The sequence below is a fragment of the Terrapene carolina genome, unplaced genomic scaffold, assembly GCF_002925995.2.
Source record: "Terrapene carolina triunguis isolate 2854851 unplaced genomic scaffold, T_m_triunguis-2.0 Scaffold53, whole genome shotgun sequence".
Classification (NCBI taxonomy): Eukaryota; Metazoa; Chordata; order Testudines; family Emydidae; genus Terrapene; species Terrapene triunguis.
In genome coordinates, this window is record NW_020664404.1 from 45,417 (window position 1) to 65,283 (window position 19,867).

At 60.0% G+C, this 19,867-nt stretch overlaps 1 protein-coding gene across 3 annotated transcripts in view; it reads left to right on the plus strand.

The window, feature by feature from the left end:
• The first annotated feature begins 3,638 nt into the window (after positions 1-3,638).
• Positions 3,639-19,867, plus strand: part of CAMK2B (calcium/calmodulin dependent protein kinase II beta) — a 75,987-nt gene continuing 59,758 nt past the window's right edge. For 2 of the 3 annotated variants that reach the window (XM_029913042.1, XM_029913046.1), the window contains exons 1-2: positions 3,639-3,698; positions 17,478-17,550. In XM_029913042.1, coding sequence (XP_029768902.1) covers positions 17,524-17,550 — 27 coding nt within the window. In that variant the 5' untranslated portion in view covers positions 3,639-3,698; positions 17,478-17,523. Of the gene's footprint in view, positions 3,699-7,827; positions 7,892-17,477; positions 17,551-19,867 lie in introns of those variants that run through there. The other variant, XM_029913038.1, reaches the window with a different exon arrangement.

Genomic DNA, 19,867 nt, shown 5'->3' on the forward strand with positions numbered 1-19,867 from the left:
CCGGGGGGGGGCCAGCCTGGGCCGCGCCTCCTCCCCCCACACTCCCCCTTACCTGCTTCAGGCTTCCCGCGAATTAAATGTTCGCGGGAAGCAGGGGAGGGGGCGGAGACTTTGGGGGGTGGGCGGAGTTGGGGCAGGGGCGTGGGCGGGGCTGGGGGCAGGGCCGGGGCCCCATGGAGTGTCCTCCATTTGGAGGCACAACATATGGTAACCCTATCTTAGCATCTGCTGTGCCCAGAGGCCCCATTCTTCCCACAGCTGTCTGTCCGGAGCAAGACGCTTGACTCCCTCTGTTGTGCTAGACGCAGAGCAGAGAGCCGGTCCTTGCCCCTAGGAGCTTCCAATCGAAGTCTAAGACCAGAGACAGCTGGTGGATACAGGCAGATGGGAGTACATGGAAACGATAAGGAAGGCTACGATTTTGTCATGGAGATCATGGAAGTCACGGAATCCATGACTTCCAAAGACCTTTGTGACTTCAGCCCCAGCAGCTGGGAGCTCCAGGGTCCCGCTGCCTTCTGCAGCAGGAGGGAGCTGTGAGGTACCCTCGCTGCTTGAGGCAGTGGGCCCCCAAGATCCCAGCCGCCATGGGCAGCAGGGGTACCCCACAGCTCCCAGCCATCTCAGGCAGGGGGGTACCCCACAGCTCCCGGCCTCTGTGGGGGACCCTGGCAGCTTCTGGGCCACTGCTGCAGGACAGGGGGACCCTGGCAGCTCCCCATGCTGTGGGAGGGGGGAGGGCAGGGGGATCCCCCCAGGCCACCACAGGCAGCAGGGGGACCCCCGCAGCTCCCCACTGCGGTGGTGGTAGGGGGTTTCCCACAGCTCTCCACCGCTGGGGGGGGGCAGGGGAACCCTGGAGCTCCCCTTTGCCACTGGGGGTAGGAGACCCTGGAGATGAGTCCCCACAGGTGGTGGGGGCCCCAGATCTCCCAGCCACCCCGCAGCTGCCCATCCCTTCCCATTTTATCATGGATATTTTTAGTAAAAGTCACGGGCAGGTCACGGAAAATTCACGGAAGCCTGCGACCTGTCCCTGATTTTTACTAAAAATATCCATGACAGAACCTTAGCCTTAGCGATGAGACAGTATTGGTCAGCTGGGCAGGTGGGGTCTCCCACACTGGTGACACGATTTCGGTAGACCTCCCGGCGAATGAGTTTTAAGGAGGGATCGGCAGGTGGCTCTGGGGCTGTTTCAGGGGAGCATCTCCCAGCTGGAGAGAAATGTGTGTGTGAAATGTAACAAGGGGGCGGTGCTGGCTGGCACGACTGGCAGATCAGAGGCAGGACCGGTGAACGACACAGGGCGGGCAGGGTGGGGATAGGCCGGGCAAGACCTTGAAAGTAGCTTGTCTGATGCACGTGAGAAAAGGCTCCCAGGACTGGCCCCCGGCACACTGTGCCCAAGGGAGGAAGGGCTAGTGGAGCCTAGCCAGATGAGCACGCTTGTCTGTATTGCAGTAGTGCCCACGGGTGCCAGTCAGGATCGGGCCCAGCAGTCGCTAACCAAAGCAGCCCTGGCCCCTGGTTTCTCTGAGGAGGCCGGGGCTGAGGCCAGAGGTGGAGCCAGGGCAGGCGACCAGCGTGAGGGTGTTAGGCCTGGCGCCTTGGCTCTAGAGAGTCCTGGGACCAGGTGCTTTGTGCCGGGCCGGCGCGGCGCATCTGGGGGGCGGCGGAGACCCGTTGTGCTGTGCTCAGCTGCCTCTCGCCTCGTTCCAGATATAGCAGCTGGTGAGCTCATCGCTCGGTGCCTCTGACAGCTCGGTTATATTTAGCTCTCCTCTGAGTCACGGCAGCTCCAGGTTCCCTGTGCTGGAGTTGCACAGACCTTGGCGTGTCCTCAGCCTGCTTCGGGAGGGGAATCAAGAGACACGGGTTTGCCCCGGGCCACTTGGTCCTGGTGGCTGAGCTCACCCGGTCACCTGCTCCCCCCGTGGCGTAGGGCCAGGACATGGGCTCTTCACTTCCACGGCCAGCCAGGGCTTGAAGGACAGTGAAAGGGGAGGGCTTGCCCTGAGCTGAGGAGGAGGGGGACCGGTGCTCTTCCCCCCCCCACCCCGTTACTGTGTCCCCAGTCAGCACCGTGTCACAGCTCAGCAGGAACAGAGCTCGCGCCTCCTCCCAGCCTTGGCCAGGCCTGGGGTAGCTGGGATCTCCCCCCACAGACAGCTCCCTGCCCCGCCCCCCACAGCGCCCCCTGCTGGGAGAGGCCAGAACTGTCCCTGTGATCGCACTCGTGTGTTGTTTTTTGCCATCCATTCAATTCAGGAGCATCGGCTCTTTCAGCCCCTCCTGGCCTGCCATGGCTGTGGGCTGAATTTGCGTTGGCTTCCCCGGGGGGTTGATTATCAGACAGACCAAAGTGCCCACAAGCCCAGCTGGCGTCGCTGTCGGCTGGCAGGTGCCTGGCCTCCCCGGGAACTCAGCCTGCAAGCTGCCCTGCCCCTTCTCCTGTCCCCATGAGGCCAGTCACACCACAAGAGGGAGGGGGAGACTCACCTGGGGGATGTCGGGGTGCAGACGAATGCCTGCGGTTCTGTGGTGCAGAGACGTGGGGATAGATGATGGAGAAACATGGAGTCATCTCCCTTCCTGCCACATGGGAGTCGAGCTCCCTCATGTTGGGGCTGGCAATGAGCTGGGGGAGGCGGGCTGCCGGCTGCCACGTGGGCAGAGTGGAGACAGCCAGCATAGGCAGGCAGGAGCAGAGTGTCCCGGAAAAGCAGGGCTTGGCGATCGGAGACTAGCAAAGAGGGATGGGGGGAGTCCAGCGAAGTGAGGGCGTCCTGGCACTGGGACCTCAGCCAGCCAGAGGGGACATGAGCCGTGGCAGAGACTGGGGTGGCGTGGGGCTACGTGGGCATCACCAGAGGGGACTTGACTCCTCTTATCAGCAAGGAGCTTGCTTTGATCAGGCTCCAACCCCATTGCCCAGCCCCTGCCCTGTGGCCCCCAAACCTGGTATGCCCCTGGTCCAGGCTGATTATTCTCTCTATAAACAACCCCCGGGAAGGGCAGAGTCACTGGAGCTACAGGCCAATGGGACTGGACTCGGTGACCCAGGATTTCCTTGCTGCCTGACGTCCTATGGCCGTGTCCCTCAGGGAAGGAGCAGGGCTGGCCTCAGTCCACTGTCATTGACTCGCTGGGCTGGGCACAGGCTGGCACCTGGGTTCCTGCGTAGGATTGCCAGGGTGCAGGGCACAGAGGGGCAGGCAGTGCCCCCCACTTGGCACCCGATATCCCTCGCATCCCCGGAGAGGCTTCAGCTCACACATACCGAGGGGCTTCCCAGTCGGCGTCGGGGGTGGGGAACATGGCAGCCGCCGAATCGCTGCTGTCTGGATGCCGGGGCTCTGGGCGTGTGTGCCATGCAGCCCACGCTCTTTGCCTTGGTCATGCTGGTGAGACGGGGTGAGCTCTCTGGGGGAGCAGAGGGTGCAGCTCCCCCACACCTGGGGGATGGACACTGGGGCCTGGCTGTCAGCTGGGGATGGAGCCGTGGCCTGCTCTGGTTCTCCAGTGCCGGGCTGGCCCCACTCAGCAGGTGCCCCGCGAGGGGTTTGGGTGGGAGCCGGGCACTGGGGCCTGGGCACTGGGAAGGTGAACTCTGCCTCTCTGTGTTTCAGGGTCACTGGTGGGGAGCTCTTTGAAGACATCGTGGCCCGGGAATATTACAGCGAAGCCGATGCCAGGTGAGTGGCAACTCCCCACCCCGCCTTTTCCCCTCCGCCCTTCTCCCCTTCCCTCCCCCGCTTCTTTCTGTTCCCTGATCCCATGCCAGCTGTATCCGTCAACATTAACCTATTCATGACCTGGACAGAGCCGGGGGGACCCCAGAGATATCGCCAGGTGATAGCCAAGTTCCTATGCCTTTGGCACTGCCGTGCCACGTGTCCTGCTGTCACATCCAGCGCTGGGTCCCTCTGCTGTGGGTCAGTTCACAGGGCCCCTCAGCCGGCCTGGGCCTGAAAACAGGTGCCTACCCCATGCTCCCTGAGGACGAGGAGGAGAGTTGCGGCAACTCTCCCTCTGGGGCTCAGCTGGCTTCTGGGGCGCAGCCAGAGAGGCAGAGGGGTGGTGGGACCCGGGGCGTTTTTGCTTCCCCTCTGGGGAGCTGTTCACGGGGGGTTCAGGTCGTCAGTGGGACAAGTCTGGTCTTAGCCTAGTCCCTTAGGGAGCACTCACAAAGCCACCACACAGCTGGGTGCGGTTGCCAGCCATGCACCGGGGGCCAGGGCTGCTGTAGGTGCGTTGGCACAGCAGCAGGGGAGGGGGCGTTCTGGATCAGAGCCAAGGGGTTGGGCTGGGGAAGAGGGCTCAGGACCGGACGAACTACTGGTGAGGCTCTGGCAGAGCTGTGGGGCAAGGCCAGGCGGGATGTAGGGGCGCTCAGAGTGGGCAGGGGAGCACTGAGCTGCAGTACTGGAGTAGGGGTCTGTCCCAGAGCGGGAAGGGTGCAGCGTCCCTCCCTCTGGCCCCAGCCTGGCTGTTGGGGCCCGGCAACTGGGAGGACACTGACCCTCCCACAAGCATCTGGAGTCAGTGGGGCGTGTCTCAGCCATCGGGGAGCAGCGGGCACAAAGCAGCAACCTGGTAGAGAGCGTGGGGGACTGGGAACAAACTGGAGGGACAGGGCGCGTCTGAGGGCAGCCGCAGGACTTGGGGGCATCGCTGACAGGGACCTGAGCGGTGGGTTCCCTGCAGGGCCAGAGGCACTGGTGACTGGTCACGAGTGGGCTCGGCCGGTGATGTGCACGTTCCTGGTCCTGTCCGACTGGAGCGCACTGGCCCCCTCCCACCATGTGCTGGTCCCCAGCATCTCGCTGTTCGTTGCTTGTCATCTCCCCAGCCAGCCCCCTTGTGAACAGGCCGGGGGGACCCTGGGCCGGGCAGGCACTGGGACCGTGCCAGAGGAGGTCTGATGTCCGTCACGCTTTTCAGGCTCAGACGGTTCCCAGCTGCAGGGACCTGGCCAAGCTGGGCTCTAGGTAATGACCTCACACGCCGCCCTGTCTCGGCAATTCTGGGGAGACCCGGGCTCAGGGCCCCTCCTCATGCAGCTTCATTGCCGTCCCGGGCGTCTGATGCTTTCCTCAGGAGGGGGATGTGGCCTAGGACAGCGGGCAGGCATCAGATCAGGATTGAGGGGCTGTGGCAGAGCTATATGTGTGGGGAGCCCGGGGCTGGGATAGCAAGGGGCTGTGGGTCAGGATTGAGGGGCAGCGGCAGAACTCTGTGTGGGGAGAGCCCAGGGCTGGGCTAATGGGGTGGGGGCTGGTGGCAGGTGCTAATCAGTTTCCCTCTCCATGCAGCTCCCGCCTCCCCCATCCCTGGGCTGTCAGTGGTGGGAGCTCCCTGCCAGGGGAGCCCGTGTGGGGCAGCCCCATGGGTTAGATCTCTCCCATGGCATTCAGCTACTCAGGCCTGTCCCTGCTGCGTTTGCTGACAGCCGGGGGGAGGGGGGGAGGAGAACCCCAGGGGTTTCCAGCTCCCAAGTTCTACCCATTAGTTCATGCCGCCTCTATTAAGGCTCCTCATTGCCCCAGCATCCCAGAGGCACTGCCCTAGCCTTGTAGCTCAGCTTGCTTTGCGGGTGGCAGGGGAGGAGGCTCGGGGTTGATTTGTGATCCGGCAGGGCAGCGGGGAGCTGCCCCCAAGAGGCTATTTCTGCAGATTCACTCCCCTGCCCATCGCCCCCTGTTCACCAGAGAGCTTCCAACCCCATGTGAGGCCCTGCCCTGCACTCTTGTGGCCTCCCCCTGCCTCAGGGGGCGCTCTCAGACTGTATTCTGGCCCTCTGGGCACCCGCCCAAACCCCTGCGGGTGGGGGCCTGCTCCAAGCATCAGGCTGCGGCAAAGGGAGGCAGAATCCAGGCAGGATGTCCCAGTGGCCTCCACCCACTCCTGGTGTTCCCCTGAGGTGCAGTGAGGCCAGGCTGGGATGGAGCCGTGGGACTTTCTCCCCGCGGAGAGCCCAGCTCCTCCCGGTGAGTCCACAGTTGGGGCCTTCCCCTTTCCATGGCATGGCTCTGTGGAGCGGTGGCTTCCTGCGGCTGCGATCCAGAGAGCACCCCCAGATCCCACCCCCATGCATGCCGAGGGCTCCCCTCCTCTGCCCTCGCCAGCAGCGCAGCCCAGTGGAACAGACCAGGAGGCTCTTGGTCCGTATCAAACCAGCCCGATGGGGCGCTATGGGCAATATCCGCTCCTCAGAGGCCCAGGACTGGAATGGAGGGGCACAGACAGAGCTGAAGCCAGGTTGCCCAGACTGGAATAGCAGGGAGAGCCACTGGGCCGGACTGAGGTACATGAACAGAGCGGTGTGGTGCCAGTTAGGAATAGCAGCCGGGGCTGTGGGTTGGGGTTGAGGGGCACTGGCGGAGGTGGGGAGCACAGGGCTGGGACCGCAGGGGCTGTGGATCAGTGAGGAGAGCTTGAACCTGGGGCTCGTTGTTGTTGGTTGGGGGAGGGGGCAGGAGCTGGGCCTAAGTGCTAGGGCCCCACGCAGGACTTGTGGAGCTGGGATTCCTTTCCCCTTACTTAGCACTGGCAGAGCTGCGGGGAGCTGAGGGCTGGGATAGCAGGGGCTGTGGGTTGGGAGTGAGGGGCACTGGCAGAACTAGGGGGGAACCGAGGGCTGGGATAGCAGGGGCTGTGGGTCTGAGTGAGGGGCACTGGCAGAGCTGGGGGGAACCGAGGACTGGGATAGCAGGGGCTGTAGGTCAGGAGTGAGGGGCACTGGCAGAGCTGGGGGGGAGCCGAGGGCTGGGCTAGCAGGGGCTGTGGGTCTGAGTGAGGGGCACCAGCAGAGCTGTGGGGGGGAGCCGAGGGCTGGGATAGCAGGGGCTGTGGGTCGGGAGTGAGGGGCACCCGTAGAGCTGGGGGGGGGACCCGAGGGCTAGGATAGCAGGGGCTGCGGGTCGGGAGTGAGGGGCACCAGCAGGGCTGGGCTAACAGTGGCTGTGGGTCGGCGTGAGGGGCACCGCTGAGCTGTGATGGGGAGCCCGGGCTGGGACAGCGGGGCCGCGGTGGGTCAGGATCAAAGGGCATTGGTAGAGATGTTGGGGGCCGTGCTAGCAGACCAGGCTGTAGGGGCATAGAGAGAGCTGCTATTTTGGGGGGGGGTGCGCAGCCCCAGCCCGCACGACCCCTGACTAGATAGTGGGGTCACTCTGCCAGGTCATCCATTCCCAAAGCCCCAAGACGGTGACCCTCCTCCCACAGCACCTGCAGCCCGTTCCCTGCTCCGCGCTCGTTCTGGGGCTGCTGCGCCGGACTCGGCCCTGCCAGCCGGGGGCTCTGCTCACCCACTCTGCCCTCCGCACCTTGGGTCCCAACCGTCCTCTCGGGGGGCTGCCCCCTCCCTCCCTCCGGCCCTGGCAGCCTGCAGTTCCTGGTGCCATTAACAGCCATCCCTGCACACCTTGTGATAACCCCCTGTGGTCTCAGAGCTTTCACAACATTGTTTCTCTCTCTCCTTCTCTCGTCCCCCATCTCCACCCTGTCCCCCCCCCGTCCCTCTTTGTCTGTCCATCTGTCCCTCTGGATCCCCCCCACCCCGCCCCCGTTCCCTCTACCTGCTTATCCCGCCTCCGGAATTCGTTCCCTTTCATGCATTATTTCTGTTTCCTTCTGTACATTTGATCGTCTCTCTCACGCCCTTCCTATGCCCCCCTCCCCCACCCCTCTCCTCATCGGGACCCTGCCCTGCCCGTCTCCCATGTCTGCCCCCTTCGCCGCTCTCCCCATCCCCCTCTCCCGCCCCTCCCTGACCCACTTTCTCTCTCCCTTCCTCCCCGTTTTGTTTTGCAGTCACTGTATCCATCAGCTATTAGAAAGCGTAACTTACATGCACCACTATGCCATTGTGCACAGGGACTTGAAGGTCAGTATATGCCTTTCGCCCTCTCCTGGCGTCGGGCTGGGGGTGCTGGCGCCGCCCAGCGCTCACACGCCCCCCTCCCCTCCCCTCCCCGCTAGCTGCTTTTGATTTTTGGGGGGTGGGGAGGGAGACGATATCCAGCGCTGGGGGCGTTTTTTTAGTTCGATTCTCAGCGTGCCCGGCCGAGTCCTTCCTGCGGCTGGGCAGGGCAGGCAAGTCTGAGGCCCTGGACAGGAGGCAGCGCCCGGATGCAGACGTCCTGCCCCGACTCCAGCACACGTGGGACCAGACACCAGCCCCCCTCCCCTCCCCCGACAGTAATTTGAAATCTCAACCGGGCGGCTTGATTCAATTCGCATTTCACTGTCTCATCCCCCTCTCCCCTGCCCCCCTCCCTCTCTTTCTCTCTCTCTCTCTCTCCCTCCCACCCCCCCCGCCTCTTTCGCGTCTCTTGTCTTGTTTGCCACCCCTTACCCTGCCCCCGCATGGCTGTCAGTTCTGTCTCCCAGACCCGAGCACCTAGCGGCTGGCTCCGAAGCCAGAGCTCGCCGCGCCCCGTCGTGGCCAAGGGGACACATTCTTCCCTCCAGGCTCCTGCTCACCACGGTCTCCCCAGGCCAGGGACTCCCTGAGTGATGGCAGGAGAGCTTGAACCTGTGGCTTGTTGGTATTGTTGGGTGGGGGCACAAGCTGGGCCTAAGGCCACTCCCCACCCACCGAGACGCTCTGCCCGGATCTGCCCACGTTGCTGGCTTATGCCAAAGTGCCCTCTTCAAAGTCCCCAGGCTACAGGGGAGTTCACAGGCACCTTCCCCTGGCCCATGGGCCGAGAGCTGGCCCCTTCCTCTCTGAGCTGGGCAGTGATCCTATTTCTCATTGCTCAGCCCCAGCTAGGGTGACCAGACAGCAACTGTGAAAAATCGGGACATGTGGTGGGGGGTAGGTAATAGACACCTATATAAGACAAAGCCCCAAATATCGGGACTGTCCCTATAAAATTGGGACATCTGGTCACCCTAGCCCCAGCCCCTCTTCCCTTCTGTCCTGGGTGGCCTCCTTGGTCCTGTGCTGCGGTTTGGAAGAGCCCCCCAGTGCCAGGGAAGAAGGAGGCCTGAGCGAGGCTTTTTGCTGCCAGGACGCAGATGCCTGCTCGTATGCTGGCTGCCCCCTGGCCTGACGCAACAGGGCTTGAACCAGTGACCTCCAGAGCTACGTGCAGGAGCTGCTACTATGTGGGCCGAAGAGCCAGGGCGCCCTTACTGGGGCAGGGCCAGCGCAGGCCCAGGGGCAGGGACTCTATAGCGCCCCTGGACCAATGGGTTATGTCAACACAGTGCCAGGAGATCCCCTGTGGGGCTCCAGAGGGGGCAGCCCCAGGCAGCGGTGCCCTCTCCCTGCATAGAGAAGGGTGGCCGTGCCGGGCCGTACCTTGCCGGGCTCGCCTGCTGGAGAAGGATTGGGGGAAGTTCCTGCGCTGGGACTCTGCGCATGGGGCAGGTGTGCAGCCGGAGGCCGTTAGGGACCCTATCCTCAGGGCAGCTCGGGGACAGGCCCCCATTGACTCAATCCTGATCATGTGGCCCTAACATTCCAGGGGAGACAGCTGGGGGCCCCCTCCAATGGAGACATTCCGGGCAGTAAAGTCCCAACCTCTCCCCGGGGTAAGAACCCCACCGCAGCAGCTGTGCTGCCCATGGGAGAGACGGGCCGAGGGATCCCGGCCGTGCAAGTGGGTCCGGGTGGGAGGCACAGGGAACCTGGCCGTGCGAGTGGGCCCGGGTGGGAGGCGCAGGGATCCCGGCCGTGTGAGTGGGCCCAGGTGGGAGGCGCAGAGATCCCGGCCGAGCAAATGGGCCCAGGTAGGGTTGCCAACTTTCTATTTGCACAAAACCAACACCCTGGCCCCGCCCCTTCTCTGAGGCCCCACCCTACACTCACTCCAGGCCCCTCCCTTGGTTGCTCACTCTCCCCCACACTCACTCACTTTCACTGGGCTGGGACAGGGAGTGGGGTGCGGGAGGGGGGAGGGTTCCTGCTGAGGGTCTGCGCTCTGGGGTGGGGCTGGGGATGAGGGGTTTGGGGTGCAAGAGGGGGCTCTGGGCTGGGGCTGAGGAGTTTGGAGTGCAGGAGCGGGCTCAGGACTAGGGCTAGGGCAGGGGGTTGAGGTGTGGGAGGGGGTGCAGGCTCCGGCTGGGGGTGCAGGCTCTGGGATGGGGCCGGGGATGAGGGGTTTGGGGTGCAGGAAGGGGCTCCGTGCTGGAGTCGAGGGGTGCGGGCTCTGGCAGGGGGCTCAGGGCTGGGGTAGGGGGTTAGGGTGTGGGGGGTGGGCTCTTTGAGGGAGTTAGGGTGTGCAAGGGGGTTCCGACCTGGGGCAGGGAGTTCGGGGTGCAGGCTCTGGCTGGGCAGCGCTTACCTTAGGCGGCTCCTGGTTGGTGGCGCAGCATGGCTAAGGCCTGCCCTGGCTCCGAGCTGCTCCCGGAAGCGGCTGAATGTCCGGCCCGTAGGCGGAGGGGCCAGACGGCTCCACGCGCTGCCCACACCCGCAGGTGCCACCCCCGCAGCTCCCATTGGCCACAGTTCCTGGCCAATGGGAGCTGCGGAGCCGGCGCTGAGAGCGGGGGCAGCACGCAGAGCTTCCCTGATCACCCCTGCAACTAGGGGCTGGACATACCGTCCGCTTCCAGGGAGCTGCACAGATCCAAGGCAAGCAGGGAGCCTGCCTTCGCCCCGCTGTGCCGCCGACCGGGTCCCTTTTCAACCGGGCGTTCTGGTCGAAAACCTGCTGTGCGAACGGGCCCGGGTGGGAGGCGCGGGGATCCCGGCCGTGCGAACGGGCCCGGGTGGGAGGCGCGAGGATCCCGGCCGAGCGAATGGCCTGTTGCAGTCCACAGTAAGCATAGGGAGGGCAGCACAAAGCACCGAGCCAGTGCGTGACTCATAGTCTCTGCAGTCTTCTTGTCTTCTGCACTAACTCACTTACCAGCTCAGTGACCTGAATCCTAGCAGAGGGAAGACCCAGGGCCCTGCAGTGTCTGCTCCTCCCGAGTCCCCCCCTCCGGGGGAGAAGGACAGCCTGTCCATGTAAACAGGCAAGCAGGTGAGATCGGACCATTTAATGCCACTTCCCTGCAGAACCCGCAAGCACAGGATCTCCCTTCCCTTCCCCGGGGCACATGCCCCCTCCATGCTGAGGCTATGGGGTTCTGCCCCTCTCCTGAGCTCCAAGTGCCCGGGGTCCTGCCCCTCCCCTGCTGAGACCCAAGTGCCTGACCGCCTGCATCTCCCCTGGCCCCTTCCTTCCACACCAAATTCGTTCGCCAAAAGAAAAAATCAAGGGGGGAAAATCTAGCCCCAGAGCAGGCACCTGTCCAGCTAGCCAATCCGCTCCGAGCAGCCAGAATAACTTAGCAACCAAGTGGAGAGCTTGGCAACCGGAGCAGCTGCACCAGAAAACCTTCAAAATACTAATGAGCTGGGCCGGAGCCCTCTGCAGTGTGATCGCCCGCCCCGGGGAAGCCGGCTGGCCGCACAGCGATGGCAGCTGGGCAGAGCCTGACCACGCACTCAGGCCAGCATGCAACGGGGCCGGTAGGCAAACCATGACCCCCAGAAGGGCAAGGACAGTGCCAGAGATGCTCAATTCGCCCTCCCGAGAGCGGGGCCCTCCCTGTGGAAGGGAGCACCCAGTAAACACCAGCAAGTGTCACCAGCCGCAATGTGAGACTGCTCTAAGCTCTGCTCTCCAACCGGGCCCGGTGCACGTGGGAAGGAGCCAGGGCTAGCGGAGCGATGGTTGCAGCTCCCTCTGGATCCCTGAATTCCCAGAGCCGGGCATGGCAGATCTCCCCGAACTCACAGTGTGTTTTCCACCATTCCACCATGCAGCAGAAAGCTGAGAGCAGGCTAGGAGGAAACCCACTCGCCCCCACTCATTTTGAATGCAGAGGCGTCACACAGCTGGGACCCTTCATCCATTCTAAGCACGGGGGCCGACACGTCGCAAACTGGGCCCTGTGTCTCTGATGCCGTCTCCAAGGGAGGGGGAGGGAGGTATCTCTGCTAGCGTGTCAGATTTCCCCCATGTGCTGCTTCAAAGAAATGCCCTCCTAGAAGCAGAACAGTTGGGCGAGGATGCAAGCTCATCTAGTTGCCCCTTGTCAAGGGCGGAGCTGGTTTCATGCAGATACATAGATCACTGTGATCGTCGCAGATGACACTAAGCTGCAGGGAGAGGTAGATATGCTGGAGGGTAGGGATAGGGTCCAGAGTGACCTAGACAGATTGGAGGATTGGGCCAAAAGAAATCTGATGAGGTTCAACAAGGACCAGTGCAGAGTCCTGCACTTTGGATGGAAGAATCCCATGCACTGCTACAGGCTGGGGATCGAGTGGCTAAGCAGCAGTTCTGCAGAAAAGGACCTGGGGATTACAGTGGATGAGAAGCTGGATGAGAGTCAACAGTGTGCTCTTGTTGCCAAGAACGCCATTAGTAGGAGCATTGCCAGCAGATCGAGGGAAGTGATTATTCCCCTCTATTCGGCACTGGTGAGGCCACATCTGGAGTATTGTGTCCAGTTTTGGGCCCCCCACTACAGAAAGGATGTGGACAAATTGGAGAGAGTCCAGCAGAGGGCAACGAAAATGATCAGGGGGCTGGAGCACATGACTTATGAGGAGAGGCTGAGGTAACTGGGCTTGTTAGTCTGCAGAAGAGAAGAATGAGGGGGGATTTGATAGCTGCTTTCAACTACCTGAAAGGGGGTTCCAAAGAGGATGGAGCTCGGCTGTTCTCAGTGGTGGCAGATGACAGAACAAGGAGCAATGGTCTCACGTTGCAGTGGGAGAGGTCTAGGTTGGATATTAGGAAAAACTATTTCACTAGGAGGGTGGTGAAGCACTGGAATCGGTTACCTAGGGAGGTGGTGGAATCTCCATCCTTAGAGATTTTTAAGGCCTGGCTTGACAAAGCCCTAGCTGGGATGATTTAGTTGGTATTGGTGCTGCTTTGAGCAGGAGGTTGGACTAGATGACCTCCTGAGGGCTCTTCCAATCCTAATCTATGATCATCTGGTCTGAGCTGCTGTAGGGCACGGGCCATGGAACTTCCCCCATAATAATTACTAGAGCAGATCTTTTAAAGAAACAGCCAGTCTTGATTTTAAAATTGTCAGTGATGGAGAATCCACCACGACTCGTGGGAAATTGTCCCAACAGTTAATTACTCTGAGTGTTAAAAATGTACGCCTTATTTCCAGTCTGACTTTGTCTAGCTTCAACTCCCAGCCATTGGATCATGTTAGACCTTCCTCTGCTAGACTGAAGAGCCTGTTATCAAATATTGGTTTCCCACGTAGGTACTGACAGACTGTAATCAAGTCACCTCTTAACCGTCTCTGTTGAGCAAAACAGATGAAGCTCCTTGTGTCTCTCACTCTCAGGCAGGTTTTCTAATCCTTTAATCATTCTCCTGGCTCTTCTCTGCTCCCTTTCCAATTTATCGACATCCTCCTTGAATTGTGAGCACCAGAACTGGGCACCGGATCCCAGCAGCGGTCGCACCAGCGCCAAACACAGAGGTGAAATAACCTCTCTGCTCCTACTTGAGATTCCCTTGTTTATGCATCCCAGGGTCGCATTAGCTGTTTTGGCCACAGCATCACGTGGGGCGCTCACCTTCTGCTGATTATCCACCGTGACCCCCGAATCTTTTTCAGAGTCACTGCTTCCCAGGATAGAGTCCCCCATCCCGTATGGCCTATATTCTTTATTCCTACCCGTGTACATTTACTCATACTGTTTCCTTGCACCCAGTTTACCAAGCAATCCTGATCTCTCTGTGTCGGTGACTTGTCCTCTTCATTATTTACCACTCCTCCAAATTTTATATCATCTGCAAACTTTATCAGTGATGGGTTTGTTTTTTTTCTCCACATCATTGAGTAAAAACTGTAAAATAGTCCCTGCAGGACTGCGCTAGAAACACACCCGCTTGATGACAATTGTCCGTTTACAATTTCATTTTGTGACTTATCAGATGGCCAGTTTTGAATCCATTTCATGTGTACCATGTTAATTTTAGACGTCTAGTTTTGTAATCAAAATGTCGTGCAGTACGAGGTCAATTGCCTTACAGTATCCAAGTATATTACATCAATGTTATTACACTCATCAAAAAAAGATATCAAGTTAGTTTGACAAGCTATTTTTCCGTAAACCTGTGTTGATTTGCATTAATTACATTATGCTCCTTTAATTCTTTATTAATCGAGTCCTGTATCAGCCACTCCATTATCTTGCCCAGGATCGATGTCAGGCTGATAGGCCTATAATTGCCCAGGTTGTCCCATTCACCATTTTTAAAAATTGGCACAACATTAGCTTTTTTTCTAGTCTTCTGGAATTTCCCCAGTGCTCCAAGACCTATTGAAAATGAACATTAATAGGCCGGCAAGCTCCTCAGCCAGCTCTTTAAAACTCTTGGATGCAAGTTTTCTGAATTTGCTGATTTAAAAATGTCCAACTTCAGTAGCTGCTGTTAAATGTCTTCCTGAGATACCAGTGGAATGGAAAGCCTGTTATTATCATCACTATATGATGAGACTACATCATCTATTTTTTCCTCCCAATACAGAACAGAAATATTTATTGAACACTTCTGCCTTTTCTGCATTATTAGTGATAATTCTATCATTTCCATCTAGCAATGGACCAATTCCATTGTCAGGATTCTTTTTGTTCCTAATATATTTTAAAAAACCTCCTTCTTATTGTCAATAACTCTGCTGGCCATAGATTTCTCCTTGTGTCCCTTGGCTTCCCTTATCAATTTTCTACAATTCCTAACTTCCAATTAATATTTATTACTGTCAACTTCCCCTTTTTTCCATTTATATATATATATTGGTTCCTACAATTGATTCTCCTAGGCTTTGTCCAGCCTGGTCTTAAGATGTCCCAAGTGAGGGGGCTCCCAACCCTTCCCAGGGAAGACCTTCCATGCCAGGAAGCATTTCCTGATTTTCAGCCAGAGCTCATCCCCATATGCCTAATTCAAGCCCCTGGCCATCCCTGGACAGTTCCTCCCCCTCCTTGCCATGCGCATCCTTTTGTGGGTGTAAATGGCACCCCGTCCCCTGGGTCATCTCTTAACCAGTCAGGACATTTTTCATTCTTTCCCTCCAAGTCAGTCGCCTCAGGTCTGGGGCCCTTTGAGTTTGTGACTCAATTCAAGAACCTGACTGAGGCCTGTGGATGATGGTCCATTCCATCAACGTTCGACTTTTGCATTCAGTGTGCTCTGCGTCTTTCCCCTTGCAGAGGGACACTCTTGGCTTGGCTTGGAAGAGGAGGCTGTGTGAGGGCAGGGTGATTGTTCAATCCCCTCTAGCCCTCAACCTATTTTCCACCATCCACACTCCCCTGCAAGCAGACGCCTGAGAAGACAGAAGGGGTCTGCTCTGCATTCAGAAGTCCAATGGGCTCCACGTTGGCAACGCACAGAGACGAGGACCCCCGGATGAGATTCCCCTGCACCCAGATGTTCCCAGGGAGGGGCCCCTCTTTCCAATGCCATGGGAGAAGAGCCTTTTCTCCAAGAACAGGAACCCACGGCAACCAGAACTACAAAGATCACTGGGAATCGGTCCTGGAAGAGAACTGGAAACCAAGGCGGTCGGGGGAGCTCTAGGACAGCTTATGGGCCAGACATGAGTGCCTGCTCTGGGCTGGAAGGAGCATGCAAAAAGGTCCAAGTGCCCCAAATTCACAAGCTCGAAAGGACAGTGTCTGCTCTGGGGCCGCGTGGTGGCGACATCACTATTGGTGTACCTGGACCGTGGGATCGGATGCCGAGGGGCGAGGCTTGGCGTGGCTGTTACGAAAAGGGTTAGCGGTGAGGCCCTCGCCCAGGGTGAGGTGGTTATCGCGGGGCAGGCTGGGGGGCCACAGATCAGAGACAGTGATGGGGGGAGGTTTGCAGGACCCTGTGCAGATTTCCTGGGGGCTCTGAGAGCTCCCCACAAAGATGCTCTAGCATGAGGAAAGGCCTCGGGGTCGCGGGGAGGAAGGTGGCTTGGCTGCTGGACTGGCTCGCAGGAGACCCAGGTTCAATTCCTGTCTCCTTCACGCCCTTCCTCTTTGAGCTTGGGCAAGGTCACCCCGTGCCCCGGTTTCCCCTCAGCACAATGGAGACAGCCCTGCCCTGCAGCACAGGAGTGTGTGAGCGTCTGAATCGTCCCTAGGTGTGAGGTGCTCGGGGGTTGGTACCTGGCTGGAAGGGGGCATCTTCCGAGAAGGTTAAGGACCAAATGGTTCCAATGCGGGATGCCCTTCTGGGCGGGACTGGGGGAGGTCCTATGAAAACATGGCTCCCTGGGGCTGAAGACAAGCCATTCCCAGCATTTCTGTAGGGCCTACACAAAACGTGCTCCTGCGCTCCCTTCCTGCTGCCCCCGTAGCCGTGAGTTGAGCCCCAGCTCCTAAGAGACTGCGAGGCGCAGGCTGTGTATTAAAATCTCCTTGCCCCAGTGTCTCTCAGCGTGAGGGCGTCCGGCCCGGGCTCTCCTCAGTCGCTCACAGGAATACTACACGTCCGGGCAGTGCTTGGCCCGGAGCTGAATGCTCCCATCTCTGCGCTGGGCAGGGAGCGGATCCACGCCGGAATCGAGAGGAGACTTGGGAGCTGAGGCTGGGCAGGGGGCAGCGAGTGATCATCGCTGGTTATTTTGGACTGGGCTGGCCCCTTGCAGAGCTTCAGGCCGAGATGGGCCCTGCCCTACGTCAGATCAGTGACCCCTGTGCGTTGGGTGGTTTGGACAGGCCTGGTGGCTGGCGGGGTAGGAGTGGAGCGCAGCTGGGCTGGCTGGTTGGTCACTTGCAGGTGAAGTGGGTGGGCAGAAATTCAACAGGCTCAAGGTCTCGGTTCTGCTGTAGCTACCAAGGTGCGTCAGGGCCGGGCAGCGGGGGCAGGAGGTACAGACAGCCAGGCCAGGGGCCAGCTGTATCCCTGCTGCTGTCCGTCCTCTTTCAGGAGGGCACCGCGGGGTGGGTCTCCAGTGGGTGGCCTCGTGCCACGTTTGGTACTGCTTCCTCCCTGATGGAATGGGGCTGAAGGGACAGAGATAGCAGGATTTTTGGGGGGAGGGGAGATTTGGGGGTTCCCAGGATGGCACCTCACATCCCCTGCCTGCAGGTCCTCCCTGAGATCCCAGAGCAGGGGGAAGGGCAGTGCTGGAGGCAGGCGGATGGCAGACCCCCTCCATCACCGCCAGACCCTAACGCTCCGGTGCCCTTTGTGGCTTCCCTCCTGGGCCCCTTTCCCTGGCCCAGGGCTGCTCCCCCATCATGGGGCGTTTCTTCCCCGACCCCCCGCCTCCGGGTCCGTAACTCGGGGCAGCTCCTTTGCAATTAGAGACTGAGATTGAGAGGGAGTCCGACTCCATCATCTCCATTCTCTTCCTCCTCCTCTTCCTCTTCTCCTCCCGTCCCCCCCGCCCCCCATCATCTCCCCTCTCACCTCCCGCCCCCCACCAGCCTGCGTGGTTGTTACCACTCACCATGAACTAACACGCCCCCTGGTGTTTGCATGCAGTCATTGCATCCAGCAGATCCTGGAGGCTGTTCTCCATTGCCACCAAATGGGGGTCGTCCACAGAGACCTCAAGGTGAGTTTTCTACCCCGCTGCTCTGTCCGTCTGTCCGTCCGTCCGTCTTTGTACCTTGTGCATGTTTCTGAGCGAGAACTGGAGTGGCTCAAGCCCCACGCCGCTGCAGGGGCCTGCGGGAAAGGGGCCGGCACAGGGGGCCCAATCAGAAATCAGCTCGGCTTGGCTCAGCCATGGGGATGCGCCGGACAGACCCTGCCCAGTAGGGAGGGACAGAGTGCCCTGTTGGCACCTCCAGGCAATTGGGGAGGCTGGGTGGGGGTTGGGGTTTGTCGCCACCCAGAGGCAAAAGCGGAAGCTGCTCCTTTCTAGCCGCCGGCCACGTAGGACAACTGGAGAATCCCTGGGAGAGAAGATACTGTGCTGAGGGGATGGCGTGGCAAGGGAGCCGGCCCTTGAACGGGGGCAATACAGCTGGCCTCTCGGCCACCTCCTGGAGCTGCAGCAGGCAGCAGGCCGAGATCAGGCTCTTTACCCCTCTCCCGGCACCCATCCCCTGCGTAGATCAGTGCAGGGGCTCACCCGCTGGTGCCCCTTGGTATCGGACAGGCGCCCAGCCCCGGTTGCTAGGAAGGATTCGTTCTGCGCAGCAAGGCCTGACTAACCTTTTCCTCTCTTCTTGCCCTCCCCTTTGCCTCGTCCAACATCTCTCCCTGCCCCCAGGCGGCACCGGCGGGCGGGCGGGCGGGACTCCTGCCGAGGAGGGCTCTCGCTGTCTGCATGCCCTGTGTCTGGTTGAACCGTGTTACCTGTTCTCTGTGACGCCCGCCGTGGGTTGCTTGTCTTTTGTTTGCCCCCCATAAAGCCTCCTGGGCGTCGCAAATCGCGCTGGGCCTCCAAGCGTGAGGAGCAGGGATGTGGTCTCGTGTGGCCGAGTGGGGCTGGGATAAAGGGGTGCGTGAGAGACCCAGAAACAGCGCTGTGAAATTAACAAGGGGGTTCCTACGCCAGCCCTGGTGGAGACGCTGGGCTGCCCCCTCCTCTGCTGCTGCCCAGCTTTCCCTTACAGGCTTTGGAGACAGGAAATGTTCAGCAGTTCCTTGCCCCTTCAGTGACACACCAAGCTTTTCCAGGGGGCTCCTGCCCCCTGTGAACTGGAGGAGGCCAGCTGGGGTCCCAAAGGCCACAGAACCGCTCTGGGGTGTCCCTCCAGAACATCCCCTGAAAACCCGGGAAATGGTACGGGGCAAAGATGCCGTTCCCCAGGAGCTTGTGGCTGTCTGTGACCTGCCTGGGGAGGGGGACAGGACAGGCTGTTTTCATGGCTGGGCTGTGGTGCATAGGGTCATGCTGTAATGGGGTGATGGAGCCAGGCTCTAGTTGTGCCACAAGGTGGTAGTTGAGCCAGGGTCTGGAGTCATGCTGGAACGGGGTTATTTAGCTGGGCCTTCACTTGTAGGGTTATTCTGTAATAAGGTGATGGAGCTGGGCTCTCGCCTGTGGGGTTGTGCCGTACTGGGGTGATGGAGCTGGGCTCTTGCCTGTGGAGTTGTGCCGTACTGGGGTGATGGAGCTCAGTTCTGGCTCCTGGAGACATGCCATAACAGGGTGATGGAGCTGGGCGGTCACATGAGACATTGGGCTCTAATGGGGCAATGGAGCCGGGCTCTCAAAGGCAGAGTCATGTTGTCATGAGATGATGGAGCTGGCTCTTGGGAATTGAATTGTGCTGCGTCAGGATGATGGGGCTTGATTCTGGCACATGGAGTCCATGCCGCAGGTAGCTAGAACGGGGCTCTCAAACATGCAGTCAAACCATAGCAAATTGATGCAGCTGGATTCTGGTGACTTGAGCCATGCCACAGTGGGATGATGGAGCTGGTCTCTGGTGCATGGAATGCCTCTAACAGCCTGATGGGGATGGGCTGTTGCATGTGGCGTCCTGTCCTAATGGGTTTGTGCAGCTAGGCGCTTTCACCTGGAGTCCTGCTGAAACAGGGTGATGGAGCTGGAGCTGGTGCCTCGAGTCCTGCTGTAATAGGTGATGGAGCTGGGCTGTGGCTCGTGCCATCCTGCTGTCATGGGGTGACGAAGCTGGGCTCTTGTGCATGGAGCTGGGCTGCAGTGGGACAATGGAGCACACTGCATGGTGCTGGGCTGTGTGCTGGAGAGCTGGAACCTGGTGCTTGGGATCATCATGGAGCGGGGTGATGCAGCAGAGTCGGGCCGCAGCAAGGTGGTGGAGCTGGGCTCAAGCAAATGGAATTGTGTTCTGGGAGTTGGAGTGGCACTCGGGGCCGCAGTAGCAGGCGCTTGGCACATGGTGGAGTGGCGCCAGAGGCTGGGGGAGCAGGCACTGGCATGTTCTGGAGTGATG